A 26910-nucleotide genomic window follows, 5' to 3' on the forward strand; every position below is an offset into this window, starting at 1 on the left:
ATGTGCAATGAGTAAAGCGCTTACGTATGTGAGATTTATCTTTCGTCATGGCAGCAACAGCATCATCATGAGTCGCAAAATGTACATCAGCTTCTCCAGTGGCTTTTCCATCAGGACCATATTCCACAATAATCCGTACTGGCCTCAATGGCTGGAAGAACTAGAACAGAAATACAGTTTCACAGTAACATTTCCTGAGAGACTTTTTATATCAACTGAACAGATGTCTTTCAGTTTACAGCACATTTGAAAAAAAAATTATACATCAAACTTAACACTTTCACAAACTCTCACGGTAGTTCCTTACTCCTGCAAAAGAGCGATCAGCAAATCAGAGCATATCCAAAGTCCTGGACTTGGACACGCAACATCTTAACTTCAAAACTGTCAACCTTACTTTGATAACCTTATGGTCTTACACTGCACCACACAATGGTTGGAACAACATCAACTCCACAACACTCTAATTCTGAAATTCTGAGCATTTCCAATTTTAAACTGCTCCACTGTTGGTGGCCATACCTTCAGTTCGGAAGTCCCCGAGTGCCCGAATTCCTCCACAAACCTCTCTGCCTCAATTTTCTTGTCTAAGGTACACCTCAGAACTGAGCTTTTATTCATACGATTTAACATTCTATGTGGCCAGATGTCTCTTTTATATAACAGTCCAGTGAAGGAACATGGAACATTTTATCATGTTAAAGGTTCTATTCAAATTCAAGTTGTGGCTGTTTTGGCAGTGTGACACGCTGCCTCATTAAATTATACAGACTACAATTTAAAGTCCCATACAAAAACAAAATGTATTTACATGGGAAGCAACACCTCATTGTTGATCTGATTTAATCTCCTCTGTAGTCCATCTTCCCAATCTCATGAGGAAGTAGTTAAGGGCTCTTGTGGTGCAGCTGTATTGCTTCTTTCTCTGAGCCAGAGGGGCTGGGTTACAGTCCCAGCTGCTCCAAAGTACCTCATAATATTTCTGAATAGGTGGTCACACATATAAACATGCCCAAAATAGCTGGTACAATGAACAGCTTCAGCAGCACGTTTGTAATTGGCCCAAGTTTTGACAACAAAGGACCTACAATCAACACACTCACAATTTAGGCAGCTTTCAGGAATAGACAGGAATGGTGTGAATGATGAGGCATTGCATCACTCATTTAACCAAGGTCAGCTGACACAAGCATTGTCACATGAACATACCCTTCCAGTCAGAGAGGAGAAACGTGAGGCAAGGTTAGATCACATGGAATACAGGGAAAACTAGCCAGTTGGACATAAAACTGGCTCAAAGGTAGAAGACAGAGGCTGGTGGTGGACGGTTGCATTTCAGACCAGAGGCCTGTGACTAGCGGTGTGCCATAATGATCAATGCTTTTTGTCATTTATATCAATGATTTGGATGTGAACATAGCAGGTATGGTTAGTACGTTTGCAGATGACACTAAAATTAGAGGTGTAGTGGTCAGAAAAGAAGGTTACCTCAGAGTACAGCGGGATCTTGATCAGATGGGCCAATGAGTTGAGGACTGGCAGATGGAGCTTAATTGAGATAAATGTGAGAAAGGCAGAACAGGGCAGGACTTACACACTTAAGACTATAGAAAAGGTTGAGAGTAGGGTGGTCCAAAATAAAGTTTCAGGGAAGCAAGATGGCACCGGCAAGCAAGAAGTTGGTTTGAAGTGTGTCTACTTCAATGCCAGGAGCGTCCGGAATAAGGTGGGTGAACTTGCAGCATGGGTTAGTACCTGGGACTTCGATGTTGTGGCCATTTCGGAGACATGGATAGAGCAGGGACAGGAATGGTTGTTGCAGTTTCCGGGATTTAGATGTTTCAGTAAGAACAGAGAAGATGGTAAAAGGGGCGGAGGTGTGCCATTGTTGGTCAAGGACAGTATGACAGTTGCAGAAAGGATGTCTCGGGACTCGTCAACTGAGGTAGTATGGGCTGAGGTTAGAAACAGGAAAGGAGACGTCACCGTGTTGGGAGTTTTCTATAGGCCTCCGAATAGTTCCAGAGATGTACAGGAAAAGATAGCAAAGATGATTCTCGATAGGAGTGAGAGAGACAGAATAGTTGTCATGGGTCACTTCAACTTTCCAAATATTGACTGCGAAGACTATAGTTCGAGTACTATAGATGGGTCAGTTTTTGTCCAGTGTGTGCAGGAGGGCTTCCTGACACAGTATGTAGATAGACCAACAAGGGGCGAAGCCACATTAGATTTAGTACTGGGTAATGAGCCTGGCCAGGTGTTAGATTTGGAAGTAGGTGAGCACTTTGGTGATAGCGATCACAATTCTGTTATGTTTACTTTATTGATGGAAAGGGATAGGTGTATACCAATGGGCAACAGTTATAGCTGGGGGAAAGGCAATTACGATGAGATTAAGCAAGATTTAGGGAGCATAGGATGGAGAAAGAAACTGCAGGGGATGGGCACATTAGAAATGTGGAGCTTATTCAAGGAAAAGCTCCTTTGTGTCCTAGATAAGTATGTACCTGTCAGGCAGGGAGGAAGCTGTAGAGTGTGGGAGCCGTGGTTTACGAAGGAGGTGGAATCTCTGGTCAAGAGGAAGAAGGCGGCTTATGTTAGGATGAGATGTGAAGGCTCAGTTAGGGCACTTGAGGACTACAAGGTAGCCAGAAAAGACCTAAAGAGAGAGCTCAGAAGAGCCAGGAGGAGACATGAGAAGTTGTTGGCGGATAGGATCAGGGTAAACCCTAAGGCTTTCTATAGGTATTTAAGGAATAAAAGAATGACGAAAGTAAAATTAGGCCCAATCAAGGATAGTAGTGGTAAGTTGTGTGTGGAGTCAGATGAGATAGGGGAAGTGCTAAATGAATATTTTTCGACAGTATACACTCTAGAAAACGACAATGTTTGTTTTCGACGAGAATACTGAAATACAAGCTACTAGACTAGGTGGGATTGAGGTTCACAAGGAAGAGGTATTAGAAATCCTTCAGAGGGTGAAGATAGATAAGTCCCCTGGGCCGGATGGGATTTATCCTCGGGTCCTCAGGGAAGCCAGGGAGGAGATTGCCGAGCCTTTGGCATTGATCTTTAACTCGTCATTGTCTACAGGAATAGTGCCAGATGACTGGAGGATAGCAAATGTGGTTCCCCTGTTCAAGAAGGGGAGTGGAGACAACCCTGGTAATTACAGACCAGTGAGCCTTACCTCAGTTGTTGGTAAAGTGTTGGAAAAGATTATAATCATCTAGAAAAGAATAAATTGATTAGGGATAGTCAGCACGGTTTTGTGAAGGGAAGGTCATGTCTCACAAACCTTATTGAGTTCTTTGAGAAGGTGACCAAACAGGTAGATGAGAGTAAACCGGTTGATGTGGTGTATATGGATTTCAGCAAGGCGTTCGATAAGGTTCCCCACATTGGGCTGTTGTACAAAATGCGGAGGAATGGGATTGTGGGAGATATAGCAGTTTGGATCGGAAATTGGCTTGCTGAAAGAAGACAGAGGGTGGTAGTTGATGGGAAATGTTCATCCTGGAGACCAGTTACCAGTGGTGTACCGCAAGGGTCGGTGTTGGGTCCACTGCTGTTTGTCATTTTTATAAATGACCTGGATGAGGGCGTAGAAGGATGGGTTAGTAAATTTGCAGATGACACTAAGGTTGGTGGAGTTGTGGACAGTGACGAAGGATGCTGTAGGTTGCAGAGAGACATAGATAAGCTGCAGAGCTGGGCTGAGAGGTGGCAAATGGAGTTTAATGCAGACAAGTGTGAGGTGATGCACTTTGGTAGGAGTAACCAGAAGGCAAAGTACAGGGCTAATGGTAAGATTCTTAGTAGTGTAGACGAGCAGAGAGATCTCGGTGTCCATGTACACAGATCCTTGAAAGTTGCCACCCAGGTTGACAGGGCTGTTAAGAAGGCATACAATGTTTTAGCTTTTATTAATAGAGGAATTGAGTTCCGGAACCAAGAGGTTATGGTGAAGCTGTACAAAACTCTGGTGCGGCTGCACTTGGAGTATTGTGTACAGTTCTGGTCACCGCATTATAAGGAGGATGTGGAAGCTTTGGAAAGGGTGCAGAGGAGATTTACTAGGATGTTGCCTGGTATGGAGGGAAGGTCTTACGAGAAAAGGCTGAGGGACTTGAGGCTGTTTTCATTAGAGAGAAGGTGGTTGAGAGGTGACTTAATAGAAACATACAAAATAATCAGAGGGTTAGATAGGGTGGATAGGGAGAGCCTTTTTCCTAGGATGGTGACGGCCAGCACGAGGGGGAATAGCTTTAAATTGAGGGGTGAAAGATATAGGACAGATGTCAGAGGTAGTTTCTTTACTCAGAGAGTAGTAAGGGAATGGAACGCTTTGCCTGCAACGGTAGTAGATTCACCAACTTTAGGTACATTTAAGTCGTCGTTGGATAAGCAAATGGAAATACATGGAATTGTGTAGGTTAGATGGGCTTGAGATCGGTAATGACAGGTTGGCACAACATCGAGGGCCGAAGGACCTGTTCTGTGCTGTAATGTTCTATCCTGGAGAGTACTGCTGAACAAAGAGACCTTGGAGCGCAGATTCACAGTTCCTTGAAAGTACAGCCACAGATAGACAGGATAGTGAAGGAGGAGTTTGGTACGCTTGCCTTTGTTGGTCAGTACATTGAGTATAGGAGTTGGGAGATCATGTCGCAGCTGAACAAGACACTGTTTAGGCCACTTTTGGAGTACTGTATGCAGTTCTGGTCTCCCTGCTATAGGAAGGATGTCGCGGAACTAGACAAGGTTCAGAAAAGATCTATGAGGATGTTGCCAGAGCTGGAGGGTTTCAGCAATAGGGAGAGGCTGAATAGACTGAGGCTATTTTCCCTGGTGCATTGGAGGCTGAGGGGTGACCTTATAGAGGTTTATAAAATCATGAGGGGCATGGATGGGGTGAACAGACAAGGTCTTTTCCCCAGGATGGGAGAGTCCAAATCTATACGGCATAGGTTTAAGATGAGAGGGGAAAGGTTTAAAAGGGACCTAAGAGGCAACTCTTTCACACAGCGGGTGGTGTGTGCATGGAATAAGCTGCCAGCGGAAGAGGAGGAGGCTGGTACAATTACAACATTTAAAAGGGGTCTGGATGGGTACATGAATAGGAAGGGTTTAAAGGGATATGGGCCAAACACTGGCAAATGGGACTAGATTAATTTAGGATAGCTGGTCGGTATGGGCATGTTGGACCAAAGGGTTAGTTTCCATGCTGCATATCTCTATGAGTCTATGACACAGCATGTGCTAAAACTATAGAATTCATTTGTAATGAACAAGGCACTTACCTTTACAATGTCCTGTCCATTAACACGAAATGGAAGGCCCCTCATATGTACATTATGTACTTCAGATCTTTGAACACAGTGATTAGATACTAAATCATTTGTAGGTAGCTGCACTATTGAAAGAAAATAATTGAATTCATTAAAAGAAAATCACAATTCTGTTTAAAAAAAAATACGAGAGCTTAACATTAAAATGCCTCGTATCTCAGAAATGTAGCTGGTTACACAATCAAAACTAACCATTAAATGATATGCAACATTCTAGAGTTAAATGCTGAGGGAATAAGCAAGCAAATACAGTGTTAGCTTTTATTCCAAAGGGATTGGAGTGAGGATGGGAGAAAGCAAGTATGTGCAATTGTATAGGACCCTGGTATGGCCAGGCCAGAAGTACTTTGGCTGCCTTACCCAAAAAAGGATATGTTTACTTTAGAAGGAATATGACAAAAGTTAATTAGACTGATTTTTGGGATGAGGGGTCTGCCTTAAGAACAGGAATCAAACTGACTTGGGCCTATATTGCCTAGAATTTACAAGAGTATAAGACAATGTTGAAATACACAGATAGCCCCTATGTTAGAACATAGAACAGTACAGCACAGAACAAGCCCTTCAGCCCACAATGTTGTGCCGACCATTGATCCTCATGTATGCACCCTCAAATTTCTGTGACCATACGCATGTCCAGCTGTATCTTAAATGACCCCAATGACCTTGCTTCCACAACTGCTGCTGGCAACGCATTCCATGCTCTCACAACTCTCTGTGTAAAGAACCCGCCTCTGACATCCCCTCTATACTTTCCACCAACCAGCTTAAAACTATGACCCCTTGTGTTAGCCATTTCTGCCCTGGGAAATAGTCTCTGGCTATCAACTCTGTCTATGCCTCTCATTATCTTGTATACCTCAATTAGGTCCCCTCTCCTCCTCCTTTTCTCCAATGAGAAGAGTCCGAGCTCAGTCAACCTCTCTTCATAAGATAAGCCCTTCAGTCCAGGCAGCATCCTGGTAAACCTCCTCTGAACCCTCTTCAAAGCATCCACATCTTTCCTATAATAGGGCGACCAGAACTGGACACAGTATTCCAAGTGCGGTCTAACCAAAGTTTTATAGAGCTGCAACAAGATTTCACGACTCTTAAACTCAATCCCCCTGTTAATGAAAGCCAAAACACCATATGCTTTCTTAACAACCCTGTCCACTTGGGTGGCCATTTTAAGGGATCTATGTATCTGCACACCAAGATCCCTCTGTTCCTCCACACTGCCAAGAATCCTATCCTTAATCCTGTACTCAGTTTTCAAATTCGACCTTCCAAAATGCATCACCTCGCATTTATCCAGGTTGAACTCCATCTGCCACCTCTCAGCCCATCTCTGCATCCTGTCAATGTCCCGCTGCAGCCTACAACAGCCCTCTATACTGTCAACGACACCTCCAACCTTAGTGTCGTCTGCAAACTTGCTGACCCATCCTTCAATCCCCTCATCCAAGTCATTAGTAAAAATTACAAACAGTAGAGGCCCAAGGACAGAGCCCTGTGGAACACCACTCACCACTGACTTCCAGGCAGAATATTTTCCTTCTACTACCACTCGCTGTCTTCTGTTGGCCAGCCAATTCTGTATCCAGACAGCTAGGTTCCCCTGTATCCCATTACTCCTGACCTTCTGAATGAGCCTACCATGGGGAACCTTATCAAATGCCTTACTGAAGTCCATGTTGCGAATGGATATCAGCCCTGAGTCTGTTTGTAAGTCAGAACACAAAGCAAGATGATATAAAGCAGCTATTCATAAGTACAGGAAATGTTCATATGTTGGGTCTGTATAGGATCACATTCTGAAAGATAAGTGGTTATAAGTTGAATGTTCATAAATCAGGGACCCCTTATGTAACATTATTAATAGGTTTGGCAGGGATGATGTTGGGAGGATTTTTCTCCCTGGTTGGGAAATCTAAAAACCAGAGATCATAATCTCAGAATAAGGGATTGAGGTGAGGACCGATTCCTTAAAATGACTGTAAACCTGTGGAATTTGTTAGCCCAGAGAGCCATAAATGCTGAATTGATTCAAGACAGACCAACGGATTTTGGGACACTAAGGAATGATTCTTGGTGCTCTGGAATATTATAACGTACCCAACCAAAAATAACAGATATAGCATCGACAGTTCCTACTATCTCAGATATAGCAAGGAAGTTATTTAGAATCAGTGGTGCTTACAGATGGCTAAAGCAATGCTCTCTGTAATGTGGTTCTTTTGTTATTGATAAATTAATCTTCCATCTACTGAGTGGAGTTTGGCCAAGTGGTAATGTCAAAAATATTAAACTGAGGTAGAAATCAAACATGATCATATTAAACAATGCAGTAGGCTTGAGGGACCGTACAATCTGTTTCAGCGCCTATTTCATATATTCTTATTTATGAAGGCCAAGCACCAAGACAGCACAAGTCTTCATGCAATCTAATATTAAAATAATTCAGACCGTCCGACCTGTTCCATCATTCGTCAAGGTGATGACTGATTTGTACCTTAATTATACATCCTACCTTGATCCCATGTCCCTTAATATCTTTGCCCGATAAAAACAAAACTCAGCTACAATGGAATAGGGGCTTAGAGTTAGTGTCTTGTACAAACAGGCCATGCTTAACTAATTCATTCCAACACCACCATTTGACACTAATTTTTCACATCATCTTTTATACAATGGTGGAAGAGGAGGTTTACAACTCCCACTAATGCTTACAACACTAAGATTAATAGATGCCAACGTAACACGGCCAGGATGGGATCTAATTCTACAGCTCAGATGGCAAAAATGCTTTTACAAATTAAGGTAGTTTCTGGAATCTGATTGATTTGCATGCAATTGTGCCAGCATACATTAATAAGCTAACTACAAAAAAAGTATCTTACCATTCTGAACACTCTCTTCTATAACCCCGTTATTACTGTCATTGTTAGCTACGGTACAGCTTTCATCATCTGTTACAATTTCCCGTGCAGTGGGACATCGAGGCAGCCTCTTTGTAGGACTGATGTATAAACGGAGGTCATTCTTGGTGCTCCGGAATATTTCAATGTACCTAACCAAAAACAACAGAGACATAGCAAGGATGTTATTCAGAATCAGTGGTGCTTACAGAAGGTTAAGGCAATGCTCTCTCTGTAACGTGGCTCTTGTGTTTCAGGGTAGCCTTATTCATAAATGAGCTTTCCATCTACTTAGTGAAGAGGGTGTCCGAGTGGTAATGTCAGTGGCCTTTGTAATCCAAAGCCCCAGACTAATCCGTTGGGGACACTGCAGCAACCAGCACACCAGCTGGTGGAATTTAAATTCAATCAATAAAAGTGAAAATTAAGAAAAAGCCTCAATGTGGTGGCCATGATCGTAACAACAGTCATCAGTTGTTGTAAATGCCCATGTGGATTTTGAGGGAATGAAATCTACCATCTGCCTGGTTTGCCCTATATAAGTGACTCCAGGCCTACAGCTGGTGAATCTTTGGAGTTCACTGCTCCAGGAGGGCTGTTTAAATACAATGAAGACAGGAAATGATAAGATTTATGGATTCTAACGATGTTAAGAAAAATGGGGATAGTGGGGAGAAATGGCAGGGACGTAGGGGGGAAACACGCTGTCGAAATCAGTGATCTACCATGATCTGTCTGAATGCTGCCACTGGCTTGAATTACTTTCTCCTGCTCACTTTCTGCATGATCACTCTTACCTACCCTCTGAAATGACCTAGCAAACCACGCAGTTCAAGGGTAATTAGGGGTAACGAATGCTGGCCTTATCAGCGAAACCAACATCCCATTAAAAAAAATATTCTGGCAACATTTCTGTTACATGTACTGAAAAGAAATGGAACCAGTGCTACGAAAAAACAAAGATTTGGAGGTACAAGCTTACAGTTCAATACGGCAGGGAGAACTTTATTAACATTTTAAATTCTTATCCAAAAATACAGAATAGGAAATGAGACGGGTGTTGCTAAGACTCTGTAAAATTGCGTTAAGAACTCAGTTAGAGGATTGTAAATGGGCCCATCCTGTTGGAAGGATACAGCTTGAGGGACAGTACGACACTGACTCACTAGAATACTGCCTAAAATACTGAATTACACATACAGGGGCAGATTTGAAACACTGGGCTTGTTATTTGGGAAAATCAAAGTTACTGGACAACACAGCAGAAATATTTAGAAAAGATGGGACAAAGGAGAGAGAAACAAGCTGATTTCTACAGTTGAAGCATCACAAAGAAGAACCAGAAATTTATTAAATGCAAGAGATTTACTACAGAGGGTAGGAGAAATCAGTTTACCCAGTGAGTCCAGGTGCTTTAGGATTCAAATCAAAGGTTACACAGAATTGCATTTAATATGTAAAACAGGAATAGGCCTTGTGGGTAAACTGCTCTACATTGCCACATGCTGACTTCGCCTCACCCAAGGGACTTCTATTCCTCTTTCCCACCTGTCTTTATCTAGCTTATCTCAAGTGCATCAATGTTACTGTCCTCAGTTATTCTCTGTGGCAGCATGATTCGCAGTCTAAACAATCTCTAGGGAAAAATGTGTCTCTTGAATACTGCATTAGATTTCAAAGTAACAACTATTTATCTGAATGCAAATATGACAATTAATTTGCACAGAGCAGGGTCTCAAGAACAATAATGCAATAGTAATTAGATATCTTCTCGACTTCTCCATGGGATGTACGCAGAGTGGCCAACAAGGTTCTGTAACTGATTAGTAAAGTTAGATCACATGGGATGCAGGGAGAGCTAGCTAAGTGAATAGAAGGTAGAAGACAGAGGGTGGTGGTAGAGGACTGCTTTTCGGACTGGAGACTTGTGACCAGTGGTGTGCCACAGGGATCATTGTTGGCTCTACTGCATTTCATCATTTGTAGAAATTATTTGGACATGAATATAGGACACATGGTTTGCAAGTTGGCAGCTGACACCAAAATTAGGTAGTATGGTGGGCAATGAAGAACGTTGAGAGAATGGGACCTTGGTCAAATGGGCCAATGGGCAGGGGAGTGGCAGATAGATTTTAATTTAAATAAACCTGAGGTGTTGCATTTTGGTAATGCAAACGTGGGCAGGACTTATGCAGTTAATGGAGGGCCCTGGGAAGTGTTGCTGAACAGAGACTTGTAGGTGTAGATGCATGGTTCCTTGAAAGTGGATTCACAGGTGGACAGGGTGATGAAGACAGTCAGAACATTGAGTATAGGAGCAGGGACGTCATACAAAGGATGTTGTCAAACTTAAAGGATTGCCAGGACTGGAGGATTTAAGTTATTGGAAGAGGCTGAATAGACTGGGATTTTTCTCCTCTGGAGTGTCAGAAGCTGAGGAGTGAACTTACAGAGGTTTATAAAATCATGAGGGATGCAGATAGGGCGAATAGCCAAGGTCTTTTTCCTACAGTCAGCGAGTCCAAAACTAGAGGGCATGGGTTTAAAAAAGACCTGAAGGAGTCTCGCCTAGAATTGAGACCTAGAATTACAGGATATTTCTTTTCTTCAAAGTTTGGTAACAATATAACTAATTGTGAGTCACTGCAAAAAGGTAAATAGTGAATTTTTGTGAGATTGTCTAAGATTACTTCAGATCATACTGGGCCTTTCCAGCTTCACCACACTATTTCAGATTGACAGCAGAGCAGCATTTATCTTTTGTTTTGATGTTTAATGCAATGTCACTTCCAGGATTACCACTTCACCCACCCCAAAAACATTCTGCAGGATTTATCTCTTTAATCTCCACACTGATGACAACTCAGCAACCTGAAATGCTGCACTATGTCACACTCTCTTCACAGAACCTGCACGATGTGCAGCAGTTTCCAGTATCTTCTGTTTGTTACCTGTTTTTATTTATTGACAGGAGCAACATTTATTGCCCATCCTTAGTTGCAGTCAAGATAATAATGGAGAGTTGCCTTCTTGAACCACTGCAGTCCATTTGGTGCAAGTACACACAATGCCCTTTGGGAAGGAATTCCAGGATTTTGACCCAGAAGCACTGAAGGAACAGTGATATATTTCCAAGTCAGGATGTGAGTGGCTTGGGCAGAAATTTGCAGGCGTAATATCCCAGTGGAATCACTCCCTTGTTCTTCTGGATGATAGTAGTTGTGAATCTGGAAGGTGCTGCCGAAGGAACCTTGGTGAATTTCTGCAGTGCATCTCAGAGATGGCACTGCTGCTAACATGTACGGGTGGTGGAGGGAGTAAGCGTTACTGGATGTGGTGACAATCAAGCAGGGTACTTTGTGCTGGATCATGTCAGGCTTCTTGAGTGTTGTAGCAGCTACATTCATGCAGGCAAATTGGGGGCATTCCATCTCACTCCTGACAGGTGCCTTGTAGATGATCGTCAGGCTTGGGGTGTCAGAGGGCGAGTTACTTACAGTCGTAGAGATGTACAGCACAGAAACAGACCCTTCAGTCCGACTTGTCCATGCTGACCAGCTATCCTAGATGAAACTAGTCCCAAGCACCCTCTAAACCCTTCCTATTCATGTATCCATCCAGACCCCTTTTAAATGCTGTAATTGTACCACCTTCCATCACTCCCTCTGGCAGCTCATTCCTTACATGCACCACACTCTACTTGAAAAAGTTGCTCCTCAGATCCCTTTTAAATCTTTCCCCTCTTACCTCAAACATATGCCTTTTAGTTTAGGACACCGCCACCGTGGGGAAAAAGACCTTGATTATTCACTCTTTCCATACCCCTCATGATTTTATAAACTTCTATAAGGTCACCCCTCGGTCTCCAACGCTCTAAGGAAAATAGCCTCTCCCTACAGCTCAAACCCTCCAACCTTGGCAAGATCCTTGTGAATCTTTTCTGAACCCTTTCAAGTTTCATGACATACTTCCTACAATTGAATGCGTATTCCAAGAGCCACCTAACCAATGTCCTGTAATTGCTGCAGGATTCCTGGTATCTGACCAGCTCTTGTGGCCACAGTATTTAAATGACTAGTCCAGTTCAGTTTCTGATCAGTGGTAACCCCCTGGATATTAATAATGTGGGATTCAGTAGTGGTAATGCCACTGAATGTCAAGGAGCAATGGTTAGAATAACACATGGTTAGAGATGGGCATTGCTTGGTACATGTTACCTACTAATTAGAAGCCTATCACTGGAGACTGTTTATGTCTTGCTGCATTTGGACATGAACTGCTTCAGAATCTGAAGAATCATGAAAGTTGTACGATCAGCAGGGAACATCCCACTTCTGACCAATAGAGCAGCTAAGTACACTATCGTGAGCAACTTAAAAGGGCCAGCGGTGCAGGGGTAGTGTCCTGCAAGTCTGAGCAAGTTGTTCAAACAACCCTGGAAAACTTCTGCAGCAACGCCCAGGAGTTGAGATGACTGACCTCCACTAATCAATACCAGCTTCTCTGCGATCTTGATGCAGTCCAGTGCAAGACTTTTCTACTGGAACAATGATGATTCATTTGTTGTTTGTGGAATACTTTAGAATCAGGACAATTCCATTTGGAATGCAATTTCATTCTTTCACTTTTTTAGCGAACACATACCTGGATCCTATCATTTGTCGGTCTTTAGTCAGGGCCTGCTCTGCAATTTCCTGAGACGCAAACTGGACAAAAGCATCTCCTGTATTTCTTCCACGGTGATCTCTTGTTATGGTTACACCATCTTCTACAATTTCCAACCCTAAAGTCAATGATATTCAGGAAAAAAAATCTTTAATATTACTAGAAGACAACACACTGACACGAAGCTAAGTTTACAACGCCCTCCCTTTCATCTCTGGTATCTGGCAATTCTGAGAGAGTTTGAGGAACTCATCCCTTTATTACATGCAACCAGAGTGAATCATGACACTTTCAAGTCATTTGCTACTGAGAACACGGCTCACATCTGTCTGTAATTGTATCAAGGTAGCTAGGCTCCTGCAGCAAGCACCCACACTATTTGAGAGAGTGGCTGCTTCTTAGCATGCACAATTTGAGAATGGTGGACAGGAGCACTGGCCATCAAAATCAGAATGGTATTCATCCGTATATAATGAACGCAACATTAAATGAAGATAAATTCGAAGAAGATAATGGGGATATTTCAACATTGTGCAACAATTCCCTACTTTATAATATAATCACAGAATCCCTACAATGTGGAAGCAAGCCATTCAGCCCATCAAGTGCACACCAACCTTTTGAACAGCATCCCACTCAGACGCCCCCCCCACCTACCCAATACCTATAGCCATGCATTTCTCATGGTTAATCCACATAACCTGCACACCCCTGGCACGATCAGCAATTTAGCATGGCCAATCCACCTCACCCGCACATCTCTGGTCTGTGGGAGGAAACCCACGCAGACATGTAGAGATTCTGCAAACTCCACACAGACAGTTGCCGGAGGGTGGTATTGAACCTGGGTCCCGGGCGCTATCAGGCCACCCAGCACGGTGGCTCAGTGGTGAGCACTGCTGCCTTACGGCACCTGGGATCCAGCTTAATCCAGCCTCGGGACTGCGTGGGTTCCCTCCGGATGATCCAGTCTCCTCCCATAGTCCAAAGATGTGCAGCTTAGGTCAATTAGGCAATGCTAAATTGCCCGTAGTGTCTACAGTAGGAAATGCAGAAATAGGGTAGCAGGTGGGTCTAGGTGGGATGCTCTTTGGAGGGTCGGTGTGGACTCGATAGGCCGAATGGCCTGCTTCCACAATGTGGGGGTTCTGTAATAATTATGTTTTTATGATCACAGATCATAGAGTTTTCTTTAAAATTCCACATGGAGGAACACAAACAAAGATACAGCATATGTGTAGAAGCAGATAATTTGGCCCCTTGAGCCTCCTGCACCATTCAATAAGTTCATGGTTGAATCTGAAACATGTTTAAATCAATGTCCTCATATACCTGCCAGAGGCCTTGACTGCCTGGTTTAACAAGAATCTACCTACCTCGGCCTTAAAGATATTAAATAATTCCATCACTACCATCTTCCAAAGCAATAAGCTCCAACATTGCTTAATCCTCAGAGCAAACATTTCTCCTTCTGATGGAGTTAATCATGTACCCTGGATCACGGCTGAACTTAAAGTGGAAATATCCTATCGACATCCACCTTGGCAAGACTAGTCAGGGCCTTATGTACTTCAATTAACTCACCCTTCACTCTCTCTCTCTCTCCGCCCACCCCTCAACAAACAAGACAAACGTACATTCCTATTGGCAGATTTAGCCACCTTGCCTTTGTAGTCTCATCTAACAAGCACTACCGTCAACCAATCACAAATTGTGCATATTAAGATTTCAACACAGAGTAAAGCGCTGACTTCAATTTCCAATGGTTTGGCTCAAGCTCAGTCACATTACAAACCATCTAGCATGCTGCACGAGGTAATGTGAGGCTTCATAGAAATTATTTAGTGGCTTTATTTCAAGCCAAGTAAGAAGATGAGAGCTCACGATATGAATAAAACAATCAACTTGGCTTGATTTAATAAAATAGAACAAAATTGTAGCATTCCACTTGATCATTTAGTTAAAAAGAACTCCCCTTTAGTCTACTATTCCACATGTTTACACCCTGTTTTTCTTTCATTTCAGAGAAGAGATGGTAGAGATTTCTAGCACAACGAGTACGAGACATAGAACATAGAACATTACAGCACAGTACAGGTCCTCCGGCCCTCGATGTTGTGCCAACCTGTCATACCAATCTCAAGCCCATCTAACCTACACTATTCCACGTACGTCCATATGCGTATCCAATAACGACTTAAATGTACCTAAAGTTGGTGAATCTACTACCGTTGACGGCAAAGCATTCCATTCCCTTACTACTCTCTGAGTAAAGAAACTACCTCTGACATCTGTCCTATATCTTTCGCCCCTCAATTTAAAGCTATGCCCCCTTGTGCTCGCCGTCACCATCCTAAGAAAAAGGCTCTCCCTATCCACCCTATCTAACCTTCTGATTATTTTATATGTTTCTATTAAGTCACCTCTCAACCACCTTCTCTCTAATGAAAACAACCTCAAGTCCCTCAGCCTTTCCTCATAAGACCTTCCCTCCATACCAGGCAACATCCTAGTAAATCTCCTCTGCACCCTTTCCAAAGCTTCCACATCCTTCTTATAATGCGGTGACCAGAACTGTACACAATACTCCAAGTGCGGTCGCACCAGAGTTTTGTACAGCTTCACCATAACCTCTTGGTTCCAGAACTCGATCCCTCTATTAATCAAAGCTTAAAACACTGTATGCCTTCTTAACAGCCCTGTCAACCTGGGTGGCAACTTTCAAGGATCTGTGTACATGGACACAGAGATCTCGCTGCTCATCTACACTACTAAGAATCTTACCATTAGCCCTGTACTTTGCCTTCTGGTTACTCCTACCAAAGTGCATCACCTCACACTTGTCTGCATTAAACTCCATTTGCCACCTCTCAGCCCAGCTCTGCAGCTTATCTATGTCTCTCTGCAACCTACAGCATCCTTCGTCACTGTCCACAACTCCACCAACCTTAGTGTCATCTGCAAATTTACTAACCCATCCTTCTACGCCCTCATCCAGGTCATTTATAAAAATGACAAACAGCAGTGGACCCAACACCGATCCTTGCGGTACACCACTAGTAACTGGTCTCCAGGATGAACATTTCCCATCAACTACCACCCTCTGTCTTCTTTCAGCAAGCCAATTTCCGATCCAAACTGCTATATCTCCCACAATTCCATTCCTCCGCATTTTGTACAATAGCCTATTGTGGGGAACCTTATCGAACGCCTTGCTGAAATCCATATACACCACATCAACCGGTTTACTCTCATCTACCTGTGTGGTCACCTTCTCAAAGAATTCAATAAGGTTTGTGAGGCACGACCTTCTCTTCACAAAACCGTGCTGACTATCCCTAATCAATTTATTCTTTTCTAGATGATTATAAATCCTATCCCTTATAACCTTTTCCAACACTTTACCAACAACTGAGGTAAGGCTCATGAAAACTTAGAAACAGATTTTTCATTTGAATAATTATTTGTTTAAGTAACTAAAACGTCAGAATAAATGAGAAGATCCTGAATCACAGAACTTCACAAAGACTGAGGTGCAGCAATTAAAATAATTCTCTCAAAATAGAATCAGACAACAACAGTAGCTTTGATCTGGAATGCAATGAGTTAAAGATCAGTGGAAACAGATTCAATAGTAACTTTTTAAAAGGGGGCTTTGGTAATTATTTGAAAAAACAAGTCACAGGACCTTGGAGAAAGAGTACTAGGATGAACTGAGCAGCACCAAAGTGTATTTATCACATTAAAAAGACAGCTACAGGGCAAGAACAAACAAGAGGATGTTAAAAAAAAGTCAACAAACCAGCAAAGAACTGAGTGATGTCCTGTATAGTACAGCTAAACGGCAGGCCCCTCAGACGCACAACGCGTCCGTCAGTCAATTCCTTTTCACTGGAGTGGAGCCGTTTCAATAGGACGCTCACATCATTGTTGCTTAGTTCAAACACTGTGGCAGGTGAGACAAAAGTTTGATTAGTCAACTTCTTTTTGTGGGAATTACACTTCGGAAAAACATACTTTACTCATATCTGTACACCTTACAATTTACTTCAATATTTCTCCCTTCAGTTTTATTATCTGCATTTCAGCCCAAAAATACGTAAGGTGCTTTTTGGATTCTGCTTGATGACACAGAGAGCAAGAGAGATAATCTGTTCAGCGCCTCCCGTCCAGCCAAGATAAGGAACTCAGGAGGAGCTGAGGGCAATGAAAAAATGCTCGTGTGTGTGAGTTAGACAACAACTCGTTTTTACATCACATCTTTAACAGTAAAAAGCTCACGATATTTCACAGGGGTATAAATTAGACAGAGTCTGGCAATAAGCCAGATATGGAGATATTAGGATTGATGACAAAACCTTGGTTAAGGAGGAGTCAGAGGCGGAATAGTTTAGGGAGGGAATTCCAGAGGTTCAGTACCCAGGAAGCTCAAGGCACATCCATTCTATGGTGGAGTAATGAAACAGTAACAAAACCTGAATGTTCTAGAAACAAACAAAAGAACTTACAAAAAAAAGCTTATGTATTAATTCCCAAATTCAGATGAAATACTATCGCCACAGTGCTCTACTCCTGTTCAGACATTTTGTGGCATGTTGAGGGCTTAGAATTGAAATTCTCACTGAAATACTGCAAAGAACTTACAACACAAACAGACCACTCAGCAACATTCTTAGATAGCACCTTCCAAACCACTTGCCTCTAGAAAGAGGAGGGCAGCAGATACATGGGAACACCACCCCTCTGCAAGTTCCTCTCCAAGTCACTGACCTTCCTGACTTGGAAATATATCGCCGTTCCTTCACTGTCACTGGGTCAAAATTCTGGAATTCCCTCCCTAAGGGTCAACCCTAATCAATCGGACTGCAGCACTTCAAGAGAAGGCAGCTAACCACCTTCTCAATGGGCAACAAATACTGGGCCCAGCCAGCAATGCCCACATCTTATAAGTGAACTTAAAAAACTGACCGAAATGGTCCATGCTGGTGTTTATGCACCAGGTTTATACAAGTCTCATCTCCCAACTTTATACATCTCAGCCTATCAGCACATGCTTCAATGCATTTCTTCATCCAAGCCATCCTTAACATAACAAAATTATATTCACCTCAACCGCTCCCCGTGGTAGCAATGTTCACAATGTCACCAGTCCCCAGGAAAAATAAGTTTCTCTTTATTTACCAGGTAGATATATTAACAGCTCTCATAATAATGACCTTAATTCTGGACTCACTGACAATATTTGCTACATAACCATCTTACCTAAACCCTTCATAACTTGCAACAATTCAGCCAGAGAACAGAGCTCAAGCTTGTTCAGTCTTTCCCGACAATGTCTACCTTACCAGCTTTGATAGCATTCTATTAGTAGCCATGAAAGGGCATTACTGTATGGGCATTAGGTAATGATATAAAGTCAACAGTGCTGTATCATCATCTTAACACAGCTAATGATTAATTATATTTAAATACAGAGCGGAGCCACGTAGTTCATTCTGTTCATTAAAGAACCACAACTGTCTGTGCATTGTGTAAAAAGCAAAATTATATGATTTTTGGAAATTTGAAATATAAACAAAAATCCTCAGCAAACCAGGCAGCATCTACAGATACGTCTCTGCAGATTTACTTTGCCTGCTACACATTTCTAGCATTTTCTGTTCACATTTTAAACACCATGTGTGTTTGTAAAAATAAACTGCTGTGGATGCTGGAGACCTGCAATAAAAACAGAAAGCAGGCCCGCAGTATCTGTGGTGAAAGATATAAAGTTAATGTTTCGAATTCAACAATTCTTCTTCGAAACAAGATGATTCAGATCGGACTCAAAACGTTATTTATATACACTCGGTTGTGCATTGCTGAGCAGACTTCAATGCCAACCAAAGTCTCTTTTGCTGATTCCATCTGGAGCCATTAAAACTAAAAATCAACTCAATATAATTAAGCCACTCAGGCCAGCTAGTCTCCTTCTGGTCCTTATCGCCATCTATTCCACTATAAGCTACAAGGCTTGGTTTCAAAGGCACTGTAATACTGCAATTTAAAACTAAATTGTATCTCAGGGTAATTTGATCCAAGCCTGCAAAATCTGAAGATTTTATCAGCTATTAAGACTAAGGATTTATTTCAATTGCAAATGTTGCAAAACATTAAACTGGCAGAATCTATTTTTGCACATGGTTTCTACTGATCGTGACAGTGTCACAAGACAGAGTTCTTCAGGATATGTATATGGGACAGAATTTTCTGCACAATAACTAGTAACAATTTATAAAATGTCAGCAATTGTCAGAGCCTTCAGGATAGTGACCCAACTTCTGCCTCTCTTTCGCCAGTGAGGTGGAGCATGATAGAATAGCACTCAGTCTCCCGGGACTGTCGCAGCAAATGGCAAAGACTCGGTGCAGCGCCAACGTATGTAATAACACTATCGCAGCTCACTGTAACAAGAACCTGTACTAGGTTTGGACACAAGCAACGCTACGAAAGTGAGAATACAATAGATTATTGCCACAGACAAGGCAACACAGCTTAAGGTAAAAAGAACCAGAGGTCGAGATGAGAATAATTATTTCTACACAGCAAGCTATGATCTCGAATATACTGAAAAGGCAGACGTAACTGATTCAACAGCAACTTTCAAAAAGGACAGATAAACATCAGCGAAGGAGGAACAGTCTCTGAGAAGTATGGAACTTGAGTATTGCTGGAAAGTGAGTCATGCTGTCGAAACCTTTTGTCTTGCCCTCATCACGACAGATACAAGAATGCAAAATTTGAAAGGGAGGAACAATGTTCTGCACAAGAACAGGATGCTGATTGGTTAAGGCATTGCCATGGGGAAATAAACATAAGTTAAAAGAAAAAGAAATTATAAAGAAGAAACTGTGAATGTTTAGGAGCAGGACGGATTAAATAGATAGCACATGCAAAATGAGAAGGACAGGTCCCTTAACCTTGAGGATTATGTAATCCAGGATTCTGGAGTTCAATAATAACATACCTTCAATGTAACGTTCTCCCAAGTATTTCCTGTGCTTTTCCAGAGCTTTTTTCACATCTTCTGCAGACTGGAGTTCAATAATTGCTTCTCCACTTGGCTTGCCACCTCTGCTGCACAGGAAGTGCACACCTTTAACACCATCCACAACGCCACAATCTAATCCAGAGAAGCAAACAGATACACAGACAAGAAAAACACGTGCTCACACCCAGAGTCACAGGGCCTCCAGCAGACCAAACTGATTTAACATTTGCAACCCAATACATGACGTATGCACATTGTTGACCAATTGGGGGTAACTTGGCTGATCTTTTGAAGACTACATTTGTAGCATTAGATGAAGGGTGGCAGGGGCTTGACTGGAGCATAGACATTAATGCACACCAGTCAGCCAGTGTGTGTTGTATATTCTCGAATCATCGCATCTACACAATTGTGCACTATGCTTCAGTGACTCGCAGATTCACCTCTGACAATGTTCTGTGCCATCTGGTGCATCAAGTACACATTTTGCTCATTTTTACTGACTTGGCGCAAACAGAAATAAATTAGAAGCAACACAACACATCACAGACTTTACAATATTCTGGTCAAGAAACTTTCTGCCTGTCAGCTCAAAATGGAATTACTCTACTGAACTGAACTGAGCTGCTTCATCTTTCATATGACTAGTGCATCATTTACAAACTAACAAAGACGACCCGAAGTCTGTGAAAAAGCCAAGTGACAGGATATGGATTTAATAGAGTTCTCCATAAACAATCGTTGGTCTCTTACCGAGCTCACTGGCTTCAATTCCTGCTACAAACTGCCACCGAGCCTATCACTGTCCCGAGTCACTATCTGATGCTTAGCCTGATTGCAATCTCAGTATCAATATCTGACCCACAACACAACTTGCCACTTCATTATCCCCTCCATCTTAAAACCATCTACTTCCAGTATGGCTCTGTCCCTGCTTCGGCTCAACTATTGGTGAAACTCAAATCTGAAACCTCTTCACTCAACTGTACCAACATTCACCTTGTCAAGCCTGCACATTCCTGAAATCTCAGCTCATTCAAGACTCTGCCAACTTTACCCCAACTTGCACCAAGTCCCGTCACTCTATTTATTGATCCATTTTGGCTTCTGCATCCAGCAACACTGTAATTTTAAAATGCTCCTACTTGTCTTTGAACCCTGGAAACTGGCGCACCATAGGGGTAAAGATTAGGAAAATCACTCTCATGATGTACATTACAAAGAACATGCCTGCAGGTCATCCTCATTTGTAATGTTTTCGCAGCAATATTCTTCTTAATGTTATGCTTTAAGTCTGATGTGACTCTTCCACAGAACTCAAGAGAGTTGGATAGGTTTGATATGATGGTAAAAGATCGGTAGGAGCGACTGGAACGGGGAGGCTTATGAGGTTGCGGGAGATCAGAAATCACACGTATCACAGAACCAAAGGAATAGGGAATGTTAATGGCTGCAGAGAAGGCACATCTATGCGTAAATAACAGAATACAGGGCAGCTCTCAATGAGCACAAAATTCAAGAAAAGGGTGGACACTGAGCAGGGGAGGGAGACCAAAATAGGATATAGATATATTGGAGTCTTGGACTTGAAACATTAGTTGCTGCTGCTCTCTCCACAGAAACCGCCAGACCCGAGAGTCCAGCACTTTTTGTTTTTATTAACTTAAAAGGGAAGGTCAGTTCTGAGGCTGAGTGGTTCCAGAAGTAGGCAAGGCTATGAAGGCATCTGTGTGCGAGAATGAAAATGTTACCATTGTTGGACCAGAAACCAGCAAACACAGAGCTACTCTCACAACTCTTCAACAAAAACATCACAGTACAAATTGGAGTCCACAACAGATTTGAAAAAAAACAACTCTTATAAAGCAGCTGTCACACTGCTACCAGTCTCAAGGGGCAGAAAGTACACCCAGATTGTAGTAAATACCTTACCTGAGAAAAAACTCAGCACATCTTCTGCAGAGCAGGACCACGGCAGTCCCCGAGCCCTCACTACAAACACACTGGTCCCCATGTCTACTGGAGCTGGCACATAATCAGGGAGTGGGGGATAGACTTCCTCTTGCACAGGGTGAAACGTCTCCTGTGTTAAATTGAGGGGGAGAAAAGAACAAGGAACAAAATAAGGCTGCGATCAGCACAGCAAACTGCCAGCATACAGGCAATGCCTACTTTGGAAACACAATTGTACTGCCATTGCTGGAAATCTGAAGTAAAAACAGAAGATGCTGGAGAAACCCAGCAGCATCTGTGGAGACGGAAACAGAGTTAACATTGAGTCCATGATGATTCTTTTTCAGTGTACATCCGGCCATCAACTAGTCACAGATTTCCGTTACACAATAACTGCAAGCTGGTCCATATTTTATCAAAACCTTGTCCATTTTTGAATAACAAGATGTCTTTTCAGTGACTGAATTCTATAAAAACCTGTCCAATTAATGCAAATGTTTAGTGTTTGAACTTATGTTTAGTTTATCATGACTGCTTGGTAAGGAATAAGTGCACCCTTTGGAAAAGCTTTTATTGGAAAATGATGATGAAAAGCCAGGTGATGAGGTGGGAATAGGAACCCAGAGGAATTGCAGCTTTTTTGGGTTGGCTGGGGGCTAAATTCAACACTGAAGTTATGAAGCAATCAGAGACCATTACTGAGGATGACGGTGATGGCCAGGACCTGGACTTTAGCTCAAAACAAGATACTGAAAGCAGATATTTGCATAATTTGAAGATTAGCAAAGTCAGATGGCAGGAGACTGGACAGTTGGGCAGTCTTGAGAATTTGAGTAAATGTTTCACAGCGGTGATAAGGTAGAGGTGCAAGTAGGAATATAAAGTAGCTCTGAACAACCATGGCGGGGGCTGCCAGGGTGAAGTTGACTACTGGCTCAGAACAATAGTGGCAGAGAAAGGAGACAAAGCCTCTAAAGAGGCTGGCCTAAGCTCCAGCCACATATGAACTCAGCTGAAGCTTCATGTATGTCAACTCCTCTTTTTCTTCGTCATCCGTACAGTTTAGTCTAAATTAAACATAAATATTTAGCTTGTCAGGTGTGTGGAGGGAAAGATTTGTGAATGGTCTTTGCAACAAGACAAAAAATTCTAACAGGATTAGACAAGGCTGTAGAGTCATAGAAATCTACTGCATGGAAACGGCCCTTCAGCCCACTGTGTAAGCACCTGTCACAAATAACCACCCGACTATTTAAATCCCATTTCCTAGTACTTGGCCCACAGCTCTGGGACGACAAGTGCACACCTAAATACTTCTTAAATGTGGTGAGGTTTTCTGCCTCTCCCACCCTTACAAGCAGTTTCCCCATCATCTTATTGAAAACATTTTTCTTCACATCTCCTCTAAACCTCCCGTCCCTTCCCTTAAATCTATCCTCCTGGTGATTTATCCTTCCACCAAAGGAAGTTCCTTCTGCCAATGCCCCTCATAATTTCATGTATCTCAATCATGTCCCCCCGTCAATCCTGTAAGAAGAACAATCCTAGTCTGTGGAAATTCTCTTATAGAGTCATAGAGTTATAGAAGCAGACCCTTCTGCCCAATTCACCCATGCCAAACAGATATCCTAAACTGACATTCATAACGAAAACTCTCCAGCCCAGGCAATCCTGGTAATCTCCTCTGCACCCTCTCCAGTGTAATCACATCCTTTCTATGATGATAACTCCAGAACTATACACAACACTCTACCCGTGGCCTAGCCGATGTTTTATACAGTTCCAGTATAACCCTCCTGCTTTTCGACTCTGCCTCAGCTGATAAAGACAAGTATCCCACGTGCCTTTTTCAAAATTTTATGTATTTGTCTTGTTACCTTACGGCACCAGTGGATGTATACACATAGTCCCCTCTGATTTTTGGTGCTTCCCAGTGTCCTGCTAATCAACATGAATTCCCTTGCCTTGTTTTCCTGCCCAAGTGTATCACCTCTCAATTATCTGCATTAAATTCCATTTGCCACCAACCAGCCTATCTATATCCTCCTGTAATCTAAAACTATCCTCCTCGCTATTTAGCACCACAGCAACATTTGTATCATTTGTGAATTTACAGAACAACTCTCCCACATTCAAATCAAAACTGTCTATAAATATCACAACAGCAAGGACCCCAACACCGATCCCTGTAGAACAGCACTGGACACAGGCTTCCAATCACAAAAACACCCCTGACTGCTACCCACTGCTTTCAACTCCTCAGACAATTCTGGGACCAATTTGCCAAATGTAGAGAGAGAATTATCTGCATCCATATAATTAGCCAGTGTTCAACAGGAACATGAATAAATACACTCTGGGCTAAAACATTACTTTTGTGCGAGCTGCATTAGTTCCCAGTCTGGCTACACCTATATTTTAAAATTGTCTTCATTGTTTTGAAATCTCAACATAGCCTCTGCCCTCCCAGTCTCCAGGTAAACAAAACCTGAAGATTCGTACCACAACAAATCAGGAGTAGGCTATTTAGTCCATCAAGCCTGCTTGTCAATTAATTCATGACTGATTTAACTGTGCCCTCAATTCCATCCTCCTGCCTACCTGTTACCCTTTGACTTGCAGGTTAGTCAAAGAATCAACCACACCAGCTTTAATGCAGTCTAAGAAATATTTCTCAATATAGTTTAAAATAGCCAAAGCCTTATTTTTAAGCTGTATCCCCTAGGTCACATCTCTCATTCGGGGAAACATCCTCTCAGCATCCAACATAATTCTGGTCTCCAGTGAATATCTCTCATTCGAGTCACTCCACTATTGACAGCTGCAACTTCAGCTGCTTGGGTCCTAGTTCTGAAATTCCATCCCTAAATCCCTGCATCCTCATCCTTTAAAATAAAATCCTTAAGACAGACCTCTGACCAAGTTTTGCGATTATCTGTCCTAACCCTTGTGCAGTATGTTATGTAATCATCTGCAACAATCAAACGGCATTTACAACTTGTAGATAGAGCATTTAACACTAAGTCATACACATAACACACTATTATACTTAATAGTGATTTCTGATACTTACATACTCACACATTAAATATATATAATCAATGCTTACACGAAATTCTTCATACAACTATTTTAGTAACGTAATTTTTCCTTAAATGGACCATTTACATAATGATTTTATATTTTGTAATTCTATAGAATTATAATTTTCTAAGAAATTTATAATTTCTATAAAAATTAAAAATTTTAACAGTATTTTGTAAATATATTCATAGTTTCTATGGGTTTAAAAGGTATTTCCATGGATTTCTTAGAGCGCAGTTTGGTTTTAATTCCCGTTTCCCACCTGCAACTTCTCTCACCTGATGTGAGTAGCGGGGATGGAGCCCGGCCCTGACTGTACCCGAGACCGAGGCCCCACTCCGGGCCTGCGGCTCCCTCACCGACACCGACGGGAAGCAGGGACTCCGGCCTCCGGCCACCAACAGACTATAAGCCCGAGACAGGGCGCGCAGATTCAGGAAGACACCAAGCCTAGAGCTGACGGCCATGGAGACCGGATCGGAGCCCGGACCGAATCGCTCTCCAGAGCCGGTACCGCCTACAGCCGCTCCTCGCTCTCACTGAGGCTCGGGTATCGGATACGGGACCTCCACACACAGCGCCACCCATAGCACAGGAGGCTGCACATTAAACTCCACACACAGCGCCACCCACAGCACAGGAGGCTGCGCATTAAACTCCACACACAGCGCCACCCACAGCACAGGAGGCTGCACCTTAAACTCCACACACAGCGCCACCCACAGCACAGGAGGCTGCACATTAAACTCCACACACAGCGCCACCCACAGCACAGGAGGCTGCACATTAAACTCCACACACAGCGCCACCCATAGCACAGGAGGCTGAGTGTTTCCTGTGCATGTGCATGGATCCTTAAAGGTAGCAGGACAAGTGGTTAAGAAAACATGTGGGACACACCTTTGTTCGTCAAAACATTGAATATAAAACCAGGGAGGTCATGACGGAGTTCTATATAACACCAGTTAGGTCACAGCTGGAGCACTGTGTGCATCCACACTATAGGAAGGATATGGTTGCACTGGAGGGGGTGCACGGGAAATTCACTGGGATGTTGCCCAGGATGGAGCGATTCAGCTATGCAAAAGGGCTACAGAGGCTGGAGTTATTCTCCTCAGAGCAGAGAAAGTTGAGGGGGAATCTGATTAAAGTGGGCTCTGCCTCCCTAACCTGTTCTTCCTTTCACCCGTCCCTTCCTCCCACCACAAGCCGCACCTCCATCACCTACCTACTAACCTCATTCCACCCCCTTGACCTGTCCATCTTCCCTGGACTGACCTATCCCCTCCCTACCTCCCCACCTATACTCTCCTCTCCACCTATCTTCTTTTCTCTCCATCTTCGGTCCGCCTCCCTCTCTCTCCCTATTTATTCCAGAACCCTCACCCCATCCCCCTCTCTGATGAAGGGTCTAGGCCCGAAACGTCAGCTTTTGTGCTCCTGAGATGCTGCTGGGCCTGCTGTGTTCATCCAGCCTCACATTTTATTATCTAGAATTCTGGGGGACCGAGATAGGCGAGATAGGGAGGAACTTGTAGAGGGGTCAGTGAACAGGAGCACAGATATAAGTTAAGGAGCAGGAGGTTTAGAGGGGATTTGAGGACATTATTTTCATTCAGATGGTCATGGGTGTCTAGAAGCCACTGTCTAAGAGGATGTTGGAGGCAGGAAACTCTCAAGACATTTAAGAACTAGGTGGACATTTGAAATGCCATTGCATGCAATAGTGAGTGCTAGACAATGCAGATTTTAACAATTTTCCTCTGAAATACTGTACAAGAAGCGTGAATAAATATTAGAGTCATTATTATATAGGCTTAGTCCTAACTAACATTCTTGACATGCAAGTGTGTTTCACAAAGTTTTGTGTATTCATTTGTGGGATGTGGGTGTCACTGCCTGGGTCAGCATTTATTGCCGGTCC

The 26910-nt window shown here is 42.8% G+C and overlaps 1 protein-coding gene across 2 annotated transcripts in view; it reads right to left on the reverse strand.

Annotated features, from left to right (window-relative positions):
- LOC125453873 (G-rich sequence factor 1) overlaps positions 1-25545 on the reverse strand; it is a 31209-nt gene extending 5664 nt beyond the window's left edge. Inside the window, exons 1-8 of one of the 2 annotated variants that reach the window (XM_059647937.1) lie at positions 25265-25545; positions 21882-22032; positions 19926-20081; positions 16722-16865; positions 12899-13037; positions 8237-8406; positions 5307-5419; positions 25-160 (exon numbers count right to left, since the gene is read on the reverse strand). In XM_059647937.1, the coding sequence (XP_059503920.1) occupies positions 25-160; positions 5307-5419; positions 8237-8406; positions 12899-13037; positions 16722-16865; positions 19926-20081; positions 21882-22032; positions 25265-25453 (1198 nt within the window). In that variant the 5' untranslated portion in view covers positions 25454-25545. Of the gene's footprint in view, positions 1-24; positions 161-5306; positions 5420-8236; positions 8407-12898; positions 13038-16721; positions 16866-19925; positions 20082-21881; positions 22033-25248 lie in introns of both variants that reach the window. The other variant, XM_059647963.1, reaches the window with a different exon arrangement.
- Positions 25546-26910: the final 1365 nt, after the last annotated feature.

The sequence above is a fragment of the Stegostoma tigrinum genome, chromosome 1 (assembly GCF_030684315.1).
Source record: "Stegostoma tigrinum isolate sSteTig4 chromosome 1, sSteTig4.hap1, whole genome shotgun sequence".
Lineage (NCBI taxonomy): Eukaryota > Metazoa > Chordata > Chondrichthyes > Orectolobiformes > Stegostomatidae > Stegostoma > Stegostoma tigrinum.